This window comes from Pelobates fuscus, chromosome 6, assembly GCF_036172605.1.
Source record: "Pelobates fuscus isolate aPelFus1 chromosome 6, aPelFus1.pri, whole genome shotgun sequence".
Lineage (NCBI taxonomy): Eukaryota > Metazoa > Chordata > Amphibia > Anura > Pelobatidae > Pelobates > Pelobates fuscus.
The window spans coordinates 165,305,564-165,319,069 of record NC_086322.1 but is presented as its reverse complement, the minus strand read 5'-3'; the positions used below and the strand labels follow the sequence as shown (position 1 = coordinate 165,319,069).

General features: G+C 40.2%; 1 protein-coding gene across 1 annotated transcript; it reads left to right on the top strand.

Moving 5' to 3' along the window:
• The first annotated feature begins 5,701 nt into the window (after positions 1-5,701).
• On the top strand, positions 5,702-12,733 carry UCP1 (uncoupling protein 1). The gene is made up of 7 exons (XM_063458456.1): positions 5,702-5,764; positions 6,937-7,085; positions 9,080-9,287; positions 9,416-9,613; positions 9,898-9,999; positions 10,729-10,909; positions 11,807-12,733. Exons 2-7 carry the CDS (start codon positions 6,960-6,962, stop codon positions 11,919-11,921), a joined length of 930 nt encoding a protein of 309 aa, XP_063314526.1. The 5' UTR covers positions 5,702-5,764; positions 6,937-6,959; the 3' UTR covers positions 11,922-12,733.
• The last annotated feature ends 773 nt before the right edge of the window (positions 12,734-13,506 follow it).

Here is a 13,506-nt window from a genome sequence, read left to right as displayed (position 1 = left end):
AAAAACGGTTGCATACTGTAATAAACGTCACCTGGCTCGCCAAATGTAATAAACGTTTAATCTCGCAAGTTGGAGTAAACTTGGAATTAATAATAACGTTAATAACTAAAAATAATAACTTAACTTAAAGACGGAGTGTAAAGTCAGAGTCCACACCCCTTGCTTTCGGCAATTCAATAATATTTATTAAGCGAGGCTAATCAAACAAATAGGCTAGTATATGTTGCTACTAAAACTAGTCATTGACTGAATGGAAAGTAGGCTAAATTAACATAGCAAAACAGGCATAGACACATGATACAGTTACCACTCCATTGATCGTCAGCTGAGAGTAAGAGAGAGAGGGTGTGTATAGTGGGGAGAGGGGAGAGAGAGAGAGAGAGAGAAGGTGAAGAGAGGTAATTCAAAGAGCCTGAAAATGTGCTATTCACAGGGCTTTAAACAGGTTAGCCCCTCCTTCTGCTGGACACACCTCCCTCAGTCAATCCCTTAGGATGTAACAGAACCAGAGTGCCTCCTGGGGGAATGGGGATTGCATTGGAAGGGAATGGAGGATGAGTTTATCAACAACCCAACTGATTTTGCCTGGTGAAAGGCCATGTGCTTCACAGAGGACTCCATTATTGCATAAGGGTAGAATCTGGGCTTGAATCCCTGTATTAGAACACAATAACACTTCATTGGCATACAGTTTGACTGGTAATCAGATCCCCCCACTTATTACACATACTAACCACAGTTTGTGCAGAAGAACTACCACACTACTGAAGGTGTCTCCTAACATCTATTTTACCAGCCCAATGTTGCCGGGAAAATTACTTTAGAGAGAGGCATACTGACTACCTGCTCCAGCCAAGCCATCATCTACTATCATTCGAGATGTCAACCTTACCTGCTCTTCCTCTCAGGACAAGGGCCACCTTATGTCTGTGCTAGGGGCAAAATGCCATTTCCTTTGAATACTCTCAATTGACTTTTGTCAAGACCTTACCAGGTCTACACTTCACTGGCATAAATATATCAGCCATATCACGCATCAGTTGTACTCAGCTGGACTGAACTACAGATAGTGGGCACCCAGATTACTCTTGAACCAAAAGGGGACATTATTAGTAGTAGTAGTATTTATATAGCGCTAGCTATAAGAGGGGAAGTTACCAAATGAGACAATAACAAAATGTAACAGGAACAATAGGTAGTTGAGCACCCTGCTCAAATGACCTTACAGTGTAGAGGAAGTGGGGTATAAAAACACAGTAGGAAGGGTATTGAGGGAGACACCAAATAGACATGGTGGGAAAGTAGCAGAAGTGGAGGTGAGAGTGGAGTGTGGCCCTTTAGTAGAGAGATAGAAGTTACTCTTGGAGGCCATAAGCAATCCTGAAAACATGAATTTTGGGGGACTTCTTAAAGGATTTAAGACTAGGGTATAGTCTGACAGGGGTAGGCAGGCTGTTCCAAAGGAAAGGAGCCGCCCGTGAGAAGTCTTGCAGGCGTAAATTTGCAGGAAGCCAGTGTAAGGATCGACAGAGGGGTGAGGTGTGAGAGGAGCAACAGGAAAGAAAGATCAGCCTGGCAGCAGCATTCATCACAGATTGTAAGGGGTCAGTACGGCTTCTGGATAGACCAATTAGGAGAGAATTACAGTAATCCATGCGCAAGATTACTAGACCATGAACAAGCTCCTTGGCAGCATCTTGCGTAAGAAAGGGGCGTATGCGGGCAATGTTTTTAAGCTGGAATCTACAGGTTTTAGCAACAGACTGGACATGAGGTGCAAAGGTGAGGACTGGATCAAAAATGACACCAAGACAGTGAGCTTGAAAGGATAGGGTGAGGCAGGTACCGTCAACCTGCAGGGAGAGTGAAGGAGGATCAGTGTTATGAGGAGGAAAAATAAGAAACTCAGTTTCAGAAAGTGGGAGGACATCCAATCAGTGATAGAGGCAGTGGCGTACACACACTCCATGGGGCCCCGGTGCGAAACTGATCCGTGGGCCCCCCCCCCCTACCCTGACTGTGGGCCCCCCCCCGACACATACATACAGACACAAACACATACACACAACCCCGACAGACACATACATACAGAGACACACACGCAGACACATACACACAGACACATACAGAGACACACACACATACAGAGACACAGACACACACATACAGAGACACAGACATACATACAGATACACACACACACACACACACACACACACACACAGACAAAGACACAGACATACATACACACAGAGACACAGACAGACACACACACATACAAAGACATACATACGGATACACACACACACACACACACACACAGACATACATACGGATACACACATACAGAGACACAGACATACATACATACAGAGACAGACACACACATACAGAGACACAAACATACATGCACAGACACACACATACATACAGAGACACAGACATACACACATACAGAGACACAGACATACACACATACAGAGACAGAGACACAGACATACACACATACAGAGACATAGACACAGACATACATACACACATACACACAGACATACAGAGACACAAATACACAAAATGTTTCCTACCATGTGTGACTTTCCCTGGGGTCCAGTGGTGGCTCAGCCTGATGGGAGTCAGAGTTCCCACTCTGACTCCCTCCTCCTTTCGGTTTCCTCCCGTGCGGGCTCTCAGTATGCTGGGAGGAGTGACGTGCGGTCACTTCCTCCCAGCCGTGATGATGTAATCACAGGGGGCCCGGTCGCGCTCTTAAAGCGCCCAGCGCAGACCGGGCCCCCTTACAATCCATGTCCATCGGGTGGCCCTGACAGCATGGGCCACCTGATGAACCACTTAACATGCGGCCCCGGCGGTTTGCTGCATGGGCCGGGGCCGCAAAGCGTGGCAGCTGCTACCCGGTCGCGGGGGTCCGCAGGGCGGCCGGGCCCCCTGGAGAGCCGGGCCCGGTCGCAGCTGCGACCCCTGCGACCGCGGTACGTACGCCACTGGATAGAGGAAAGGCAATTGGTGACACGTTGTAGGACAACAGGGAAGAGGTCAGGGGAGGAGAGGTATATCTGGGTGTCGTCAGCATACAGGTGGTAGTGGAATCCAAATTAATTAATTGATTGACTCCGACTGAGACAGGATTAAGAGAGCTGTTGTTGGAAAAAGAGACACTGAAGGAGCGTTGGGAGAGAGAGGAGGAAAACCATGAGAAGGCTGTGTCACAGAGACCAACAGATTGAAGAGTTAGGAAAAGAAGGCCATGATTAATAGTGTCAAAGGCAGCAGATAGGTCAAGAAGAAATAGTATGGAGTAGTGGCCTTTGGATTTGGCTGCAATGAGATCATTTGTCACTCTCTAGTCAGAGCAGTCTCTGTGGAATGGAGGGGGCGGAATCCAGACTGAAGATGGTCAAGGAGAGAGTTGGAATTGAGGAAGCAAGTCAGATGGGTAAAGACAAGATTTTCCAAAAGCTTTGAGGATAAAGGGAGCAGAGATATGGGACGATAGTTGGAAGGGGAGGTAGGGTCAAGAGATGGCTTTTTGAGGACAGGTACAACAGTTGCATATTTATGGGGAACTGGTATAACACCAGAAGAAAGAGAGCAGTTGAAGATGTGCGTTAACAGGGATGAGAGATCTAATGAGGTGGGACGGGATGGGATCATACAGACACGTGGTGGGACGAGAGGAAAGGAGAAGCACAGCCACCTCCTGTTCAGTAGCTGGAGAGAGGTCTTGGAAGGTAGAGCTGGTATGGTACAAATGAGGTTGAGATAGGGAGGGGAGAAGGGGAGAAAATTAATTTCTCATCTGTTCAATTTTGTCAGTCAATTAACTTGCAAAGATATAAGCTGAAAGATTAGTTTGTGGGGTGGACACAGCAGGGCGAAGAAGAGAGTTAAAAGTATTAAAGATATGACTAGGACTGCGGAAGCATGAACTAATGAGAGAAGAAAAGTAGGTAGTTTTTGCAAGGATGAGCTGTGCTGTATGAAATTTATAGTGTAGAAAGTCTGACAAGGTGCGAGATTTCCTGAATGGGAGCATCACTGCAGGTAGCGGGTTGCTTAGTGTGCCACGGTTGGAGGTGCCCCCTTCTTGAGGTGTGTGCTTGGAGCGGGGCTGCAGCATCTAGGGCAGAGGTGAGGGTAGCGTTATATGAGGAGATGGCAAAAGAGGGACAGGAGAGGGTAGGGATGGATGAGAGTTCAGAATGGATAGCATTCAAGAGGTGTTGGAAATAAAGAGAATTCAAATTCCACCTGAGTTGAGGGGGGTTAAGTTCAGGATATTGGGTGTGGGGGAACTCAAGAACAAATGATAGGAGGTGGTAGTCTGATAGAGGAAATGGAGTATTACAGAGATTGGAGAGATCATAAACTCACCTCCATAATAGAGGAACTCTCATTTCTACCAACATTGGGACTATCGGTGCCAAGTATTTACACAACCATGCAAGCTAGTCCCCGTGCCTGGGATCCAAGTAATATAGCTCCTTTTGTACTGAGGGATAGGGTGGATGGTCACCTGGGTACCTGACTACTGGTGGTGGTGGTGGTGGTGGTGGTGAAGACAATAATTGTTCAACTGTACGATTTGCAATTTGTCATTATTTTAGATTTTATCATTGTTTATGATTTTATGTCATTATTGTTTAGGAGTTCCATATACAAGACATTTTCTAGTTTCTGCAATGTCGAGCAAAGTTTCAGTTATACAACCTTAATATTGCTGCGAGAATTTACCCCCACCGCTCCCTTAGTTATGGATTAGCTACTCCATTAAGTATTCCATATAACCTTAGAAAGTGCTATAGTCAATACCCTTTCTTTTTAGTTACCCCAGTTCCCAACACAAACTTTAACCGTCTGCACATATTTACAGCAACAAATAGAGATATTACCAATAAGTTAAAATTACCTACTCTTTGAAGTTCAAATTGCTAATTTATTTTTATTTATTTTTACTATTTGCCCTTTATGTGTGTCAGATGACAAAGTTTAATCCTACTGTTTTCTAGGATATAGATCTTGAGAAATTATTGTTAAAAAGTGCAGTATTCTTGACAGATCCGATCTCTTCCTTTTACTACTATGTATCCAACCATCCTGATGTCTTTTTCTGACATTTTTGTTTTCTTTGTACTACAAAAATAAAGAATGTTGAAAGAAAAATAGTTGTGATTTATTAACATATATTTCTATTGTACTTTAGTTGTACGTACCTACCAGAGGCCAATAAAGCAGTTTTTAACTGTTTCACATATCATACTTACTACAATCCTTCCCAGGTGTGCCACTCTATTAACACTGTATAACTGGCGTTCTCTACCTAGGGGTACATGTTTTTGGCCTTCTAAGACACTGCTTCCTCTTCATGTTGTCCTGCCTTATTTATGCGAATTGCATTTACCTTCATTCATTTTCTAGTTTGCACTGGTTATTAATTTATAAAAAAGAAAAAAATAAGCTCAACGTCTGAATATTCCAGTTGTATCCAATAGGTATTCAAATTTGCAGTAGTGCACCTGCTGTTTTGTGAAGGTTGAAGGTTGTGGGATGGCCTTATATCAGGGGTGTGTGTGCTCTGCTCCTCTCACAGGTAAGGCAGACTCCCTCCCTATGGAATGTCAGGGTGACATCATAACTCACTGGGTCTTTATAAGGAGCACAACTGATGGGTGACCGGTACAGAGGAAGCCTCACATCAACAGAAAGAGCAAGCAAGGCTTGATCACCTCTGTCACTGCAACCCACTGTAAGTAAATATAGACTAGTACAAATGCTGTCTGATATTGCAATAAGACATCAGGATTCTATCTCTTTTCTAATACAACTTTTAGGTTATTTACTTGACTATTATCCAGTATCCATTCATATTGTTTGTTCATTTAGAACCATATCTACATTGGTTATATAAGCTAGTATTCCGTTCTCTAGTACTAGTAAAATGTTACTTTTCTTTTCAGTCATATTCGTAGATGAGCTTTACATATTTGTTGCTGGGTATTAAATATTAACCAACAGTTAGCTTGGGAATTACAAAGTTTAATGGTGCTGGCTGAGCTTCAAGGGACACTGTAGGCACTGTAACTGATATATCTCATTGAAGTGGTTATGGTGTCTGTAGCCCTCGGGCACTGTCCTTTCATTCATTCATTATTAAACCGTTTTTATGTTCTAATGCTTAATGAGTATCCTCAGCAGCCCATCTTCTCTATCCTGTTTGGGCTAATGGGGAAGCATTCGCCTCAGCAGCAATTGTCTGACAGCGTCTGTCTATCAGAGCTGCCATTGGTGCTATGAATTGGTAAGGAAGGAAGACTGTAATCCCTGCCTTAGCAATACATCCAGTGTAGGTCAGACTGTGAACAGCCAAGACCATCATTCAGTATTAAACTAACTGCTCAAAAATTTTTTTTTTTGTAAATCTGTTTATTGAGAGATTCAAAAAGGCAATAAATTCAAACGGTTAGGACGCGCAGGTCCAGCATTGCTGAGCATACTATATATGAGAGCGGTTTACCATTATTAACTGCTGGTTAACAGAGGATCAGCGGCGTTCAATACAGTAGTATACATACAGTGATAAGGAGAGGAAAAAATAAAAAGGGAGAAAGAAAAACAAACGTGGGCAGCCCCACGTAACTGCTCAAAAATTGTTTTAACATTGAATGGAGAGACAGGACTAGGCAGCTCCATGCACTATAAACAATTCAATGAAATTAAATTCTTCTAGTGCCTATAGTGTCCCTTTAATTAAAGCATAAGTAATTGCTGCAACATTACCTGCTTGGTGTCAGCCCTTGTGAGTGAGAATAATATACGGAGCATTATTGATTTTTGTGGGATGCATGATTTAAGTTATGGAACTGTGCCTTTTCTGTGTTTTCAAGCTTGCGTTTATTCACCTATTCATATTTCTCTCAGAGTCTTCCACTGACCTTTCCAAGATGGTTGGACTAAGACCCTCTGATATCCCTCCTACTCCTGCTGTTAAGTTCATCGGTGCCGGTACAGCTGCATGCATAGCTGACCTCTTCACATTCCCCCTGGACACTGCAAAAGTTAGATTACAGGTAAGATGTCAATGTAGTAATGTCAAGCCAGTGCCTGTACTAGAACTGGTGCTTCTGGTACCTGGTTCCGTGCTTTAGTATATATTACTGGAAATATGAAGGTTTTTAAGGGTCAATTTGTGGTAAAAAAAGAAAGAATGAGAACTCTGAGAACGGACAAAAGCTTAGAGTAAACTCAATAGCTTGCCCTTCGGTAAATCCCTGCTCAGGTCTCAAAATAGTTTTAGCTCACTTTTGCCATTACAGATAGAACTTATATGAAGCATATCAGACTGGTCCCACCCATACGGCAGTCCACATCTAAAATACCAGCAAGTTCCCTCTGCACAAGAGATACAGCAACACCAGACGATCGTTTCGGCCTTCCTTTGGGCTTTTTGCAGAGGGATCTTGCTGGCATAGACTGCCGTACGGGTGGGACCAGTCTGATATGCTTCAGATATGTTCTCTCTCTAATGGCAAAAGTGAGCAAACACTATTTTGAGACCTGAGCAGGGATGTACCGAAGGACAAGCTATTGAGTCTCTCTCTAAGCTTTTTTCCGTTCTCATTCTTTCTTTTTGCGTCAATTTGTGGTAGTTCTTTTCAAAAGATATCGTATCTTCTTTGTCATTGTTTCCCAATTACAACAATTATTTGCAAATGTGTGTAAGTCTGTTGTAAACTCAGCAAAGCTCACTGTCTGTCCCTGATCTATTCAAAAGATCTTTGCTTAAAGCCTTACAGACGACTCTATTGAAATTTAGTTGGCAACACAAGAGACCGAGGGTTCCCTGGAGACTACTGTCCCACACAGTGAGAAATGGAGGACTGGGGTTCACCGACGTAAGGGAGTATTACAGAGCCACCCAACTAGCTAACATAATCGGTTGCCATACCCAGTCCCAGGCTCACCCTCCAAGTGGTCACCAGCGACCCCATTGAAAACCCTGCATGTGCTTAATCCATCTTTCAACTATAAGATCTGGGCCTCACACAAGATTACCCACCTACATCAGCTTACACACATATCCCCATCTTCCTTTCTGTACCCCAATGTTATTGATTTGAAAAAATATCAAAAAAAAATAAATTGTCAATTCTCAAAAAAAAAAAAAAATGATCTTTTACTTATGCATAGAGCCAAATGGCATTGGCCATATCTCAACTGAAAATTGTTGTATTTATAGTTTTACCGCTAGTGCTCCAAATTGTAATTATTTTTTTTTTTAATGGTCGCGTTTAATTTCCCAAATATTTTTATAAAGGCTGGACAAATAAGTGAAAACTAAAATTGTGTAAATTTACTTTTACATTTTTATTATAGTTTTTTTTTTTTTTTTTACATTTGTCTTCAAAGCAATATATACACAAAATTGATAAATGTATGATATGTTCCTATACTATCTAAGCATCCCTTGCTTCAAGTACATGTGATGCTAATATATTTTCACTCGGAAATATATTAGTAGTGAAGGGGTTAAGCATTCAAATACAAAAAAAAAATCAAAAAGGATGATTCAAATTAGAATTCAATTATTTACAGTTTAACAGCAGCTAAATGGATAATATCATTTATGAAACGATGTTTATGAAATTAATGTGTAAGATAATACAAGCCACTGACAAATTGGAGAGAAGAATATAGATATAATTTCACTATTTTAGCGAGCTACATTTTACTAATTCATTCTAGATTAACTATATACTAACAAAACGTAAGGATTTCCAATACCTGTTTAATAATAATACTTAAATTGACTGGTGCTAAATCCCATAGAAAAATACAAATACAAAATAGGATAGAACTCTCATGTCTCTTTTACTTTTATTATGGGCAACGTTTCAGTTTAGAATAAAACTTTCATCAGGTCCCAATTTTTTCTTGTAAGTACATAATAAAATGTAACTACATAATTCTGATTCACAGATATTTTCTGTATGCTCAGGAACATATGTTTTCTATATTGTTTGAGTATATGGACTAACCGTCGCCACAATACTTTTGATTTTAGATACAAGGAGAATCTGCTGTGGCAGGAGCAGTAAATGCAATTCGATACAAAGGAGTTTTTGGCACGATCACAACCATGATAAAAACAGAGGGACCCACCAGTCTGTATAACGGATTAGTAGCCGGACTCCAGAGGCAGATGAGCTTTGCTTCTATTCGGATTGGCTTGTACGATTCAGTGAAAAACTTCTACACCAATGGGAAAGAGCGTAAGTATTCATTGCTCTATTAAACGCAGACAATCCATGAAGTAAAACTGTCATTGTTATGCACAGTTTCACGGTCAACTGATTATGACACATTGCTTACCATTATAACTATAATTCTTTTTGTACAGATGCAGGGATCGGTATCCGGATTCTAGCTGGGTGCACAACAGGAGCAATGGCGGTCACCATCGCACAGCCCACTGATGTGGTAAAAGTCAGGTTTCAAGCACAGAGCAGTCTACGTGGAGTTAAGAAGAGATACAATGGAACTTTGGATGCATACAAAACCATTGCCAAAGAGGAAGGAATGAGGGGGCTCTGGAAAGGTATGTACACAAAAATGCCATAATCTAATAATAACAAATAGTTAGCAAGTGGGTGTAAAGTAGTGAATTGCAGTGACATCATAAGCAAAGGTAGAAAACAGGCAAGCTCTTCAATTAATGAGTTAGATATTTTTCCCAATGTTACTATGTTTGGCTGAAACTTCGACTTCAGTAATTAATTCACCACCCTTTTCCATTTAGTAAGTAAATCCTTCCCATAACAAAAAAATGTGCCTATTGATTAGTGATTAATATTAAACATGACCTCTTTTATTTCCATACAGGAACATTTCCAAACGTCACAAGAAATGCTATTGTCAACTGCACTGAATTGGTAACCTATGACCTGATAAAAGAGAACATACTTCACTATAAGCTGTTAACAGGTAATCATACAATATAAAACCATGAAACATTTTAGAATATATAGCTCATACTGTACTGGTGTGTCAATTGCAGATTTATCTCAGAAAAAGTTTATTTGTTTTAAGTTAATAAAGTATAGTGTAGCAATCAGTTTTCTGTCTCCATCCTAAGGATATCATTTAAAGAACCTAGATTCTCATGTTACTCAATGCTGGCCTACAGAATCCTTAATGGGATGACTACTTCTGTTTTTAGTAGTGGTCATGGAGTAAGAAAACTGCACTTTTGTTTCCAGTGTCTAGTCGCTCCCCAGACAGCCAAGACACTGAATATTCTTGGATATTGATTGCGGTTATAAAGATATGGTGGATATCCACCATTGCTAGCACTTATTCCAAAACCAATATTGCAGGGTTAACTTTTTAGACTTTATTAATATTATTATTATTATATTGTTATTTATGCCTATTTGTAGTACATTGTTCCACTTGTCAGTCTACAGCAGCAGTTCCAAATCCAGTCCTCACAGCAACTGTCCAGGATTTAAATGTTACCCTTTTCTACTCCAATGGAGATACTGACAAAACCTGGACTGGTTTGGGAACCACTGTTCTACAGAAATGACCAGATTTTCAATTCACTGCATTAAAGTTGTGGTTTTTTTTCATTCACACTAAACATTTTTCAAATGGCAACCCTCATTAAAAATGTTTCCTTTCTCCCCCCCCCCCCCCCCCTTTGTTTTGTAGATAATCTCCCTTGTCATTTTGTGTCTGCGTTTGGGGCTGGGTTCTGTACGACGGTTATAGCCTCTCCTGTGGATGTTGTAAAAACCAGATACATGAACTCACCTCCTGGCCAGTACAAATCCGCTATTAACTGTGCGTGGACAATGCTCACCAAGGAAGGGCCGACAGCGTTTTACAAAGGGTAAGGGAGTCATATTTTATATAATAAATATACATATATCTCAAGCACTTTGATTCTGGCACGCTCTGTAACATTCAATACCCACTTTGGAGTCACACTTTGGTCAGTGATTTCTGAATACAACATAATACAAAATATTATTTTAATTAAGCCGTTCTGGCAATTGATATTTGTCTTCAGCCGATCTATGCTAAATTAGTTTTGCTGTGAAATTATGAGTTGGAACAGGTCAAGACAACAAAATATAAATAACTATTATTTTTGCTAAAAATTAATATGAGTAATATGTTCTACAATTATATAAGCTATATGATAAAATAATACTTACTTTGGAGTGGTGGGAATGAGGGACTTAGTGAGTGCCTTTTCACCTAATGTACAATCACTACAGAATGTTTAAAGTGTCTCTGTCCCCTTAAACCTACATTTCTTCATTCAATTCTTCTTGGCTGCCTGTCTGTTGATCCATTCCATTTTATTTTCTCTATGCACACTTATTTTCCTGGACAGCTTAAGTCAAGCTTTACTTCTTTTGTCAAGACAAATGTCTCCATGATGCTTACCTGTCCATCATCTTCTTCGGGGTCAAACTTCATGAGTTTCTTGTATATGAGAGCTTTAAGTATAGGCAGGGACAGGTGAAGACAGACGTCATTCCCAGGCTGGGAAAGATGGCAGCGCCTAGGAAAGAGATCGGGTGCAGAGACAAATGATAAAATAAAAAATGAACAATATGGGGACAGGAGGGTCAAAAAAATAGAATAGACTGTAGGGATGACAAGGACAGTGGGAAGAATGGTCCAGAACTTTTTTTCTTAAATAATAATAAAACACATGGAAACTCCATCTTTTTGTAGACTGACTGAGGTTAAATGACTGTATTTCCTTTGCTTGCAGGTTTATGCCTTCATTCCTTCGGCTTGGTTCATGGAATGTAGTAATGTTTGTGTCATACGAGCAACTGAAACGTGCCATGATGATGTCGAGGCAAAGAATAGAATACGCTGTGTGATCCTATGAGAACGAATTATGGAGTGAAAGCTTGATGCTAAATCCATGTTTTCCATTCAATGGTCTTGCATAACTGGACTGTGTGCAGGGCATTGTCTTAATAGCCACTCAGCATGACTTAGCAGAAAATGCGGACCTGGATATGTAGGTCACAATGTCAGTTGCATGGGGTATTCCAGACTAATTCATAAAATCTGTCCCAAAGTGGCACTGAGTGTCAGCACAACCTAAACTATGCTATTAGATGTGCTAGAGACAGGAGAATTGTGATGGGAAATTACAAATATTAAGCATAGATAGCACAGATAATATTATTAATTTCTGCTATTTTTATGTAAATGGCCCAGTTGATAATTTGTAGCTTTCAGAATACAGTGTTGTTTAGGTTTATTTAATGTGCCTTTATTGGTCACTGTTGACTTTCCTCCGACCATGGTTTAGAATTCCTCTAACAATTAATATTTTATATTCTAAATATGGTTTGTCTGCAACCTTTATGACTGGAGATCATATCGAAGCCTCTTTGATCATTCAGAATAAGAAGGGATGTTTCCAATGACCCAAATCCCAAATTACTTCTACATTATAAATGCCTCAAACTAAAGAGATTTGTCTCAATGTTTAATAATCATGTTATAATGAATGACTATATTTAAAATGCACTTTAACACAGTCAATATTCCCATTGCCAAAATGGTTTCAGAAAATACAGATTTTTAACTTATTTACTGTAGTTTGCATGGCATATAGGTGTTAAATGTTAACCTTTATATTTTTTCTGTTTTAAATATATTTATCATTCTGGTTGGGAATGCTGACCTTGTAATAGTATCTATTTTTGTAATAAAATGTACACAAGTAACATCTGGTGAGTTATTTTTAATAATACAAAAGAAAAGACAATGATTACACTACTACCAAGTAGAGGTTTTACAATTACGAAAAGGTTTTGAGATTGATGACCCCACCCTAGCCATTTACACTCTCAATTTTAACTCATCTTTACTCTCCTCCAATTTTCAGTCCTTTTCTCACACATTTTATATATGAATACAAGCAGTGATGGATCTAAGGTAGAGAGGGCCCTGGTGCAAGAATCTTTTTGGGCCCCTTTTATCGCAAAGGTGGTCAAAATGTACCCCCATCTGCCATGCAACTCGCACAATGTTTTGCCAACTGGGGTCTACTATTTGTCCATCCTTGCATGGTTGCATTAAGCACTGAGCAGTGTTTGAATGTAAGCCTGTTTTAGTGTGGAGTATGTGTGTGAATGTAGGGGGTGTGTTTATATGCAGTATTGGCTTTGAATGCAGGCATGCATTTGTATGTAGTGTTTGTTTTTGAAGGCTGTGCTGTGTTTATATATAATGTTTGTGTTCTAATATAGAGATATGTTTGTATTTAGTGTTCACATTTGCATGGATGGGTAAATTTGTGTATAGGGTTGGCGTTTGAATGCTGAGATGTATGAACATAAATGCATACACTGCCATACACATACTGTGATACATATACACAGATACAAACACTGACATATGCAGATACACAGGCAGACAGACAAAACACACAATGGGGTGGGTTAGGGG

Excerpts from the sequence above, each read along its gene's own strand:
- UCP1 (XM_063458456.1), top strand. The coding sequence starts at position 6,960 with ATGGTTGGACTAAGACCCTCTGATATCCCTCCTACTCCTGCTGTTAAG. Across the intron at positions 7,086-9,079 it reads CTGCAAAAGTTAGATTACAG|ATACAAGGAGAATCTGCTGT; the intron begins GTAAGATGTCAA and ends TTTTGATTTTAG. Across the intron at positions 10,000-10,728 it reads TCACTATAAGCTGTTAACAG|ATAATCTCCCTTGTCATTTT; the intron begins GTAATCATACAA and ends TTTGTTTTGTAG.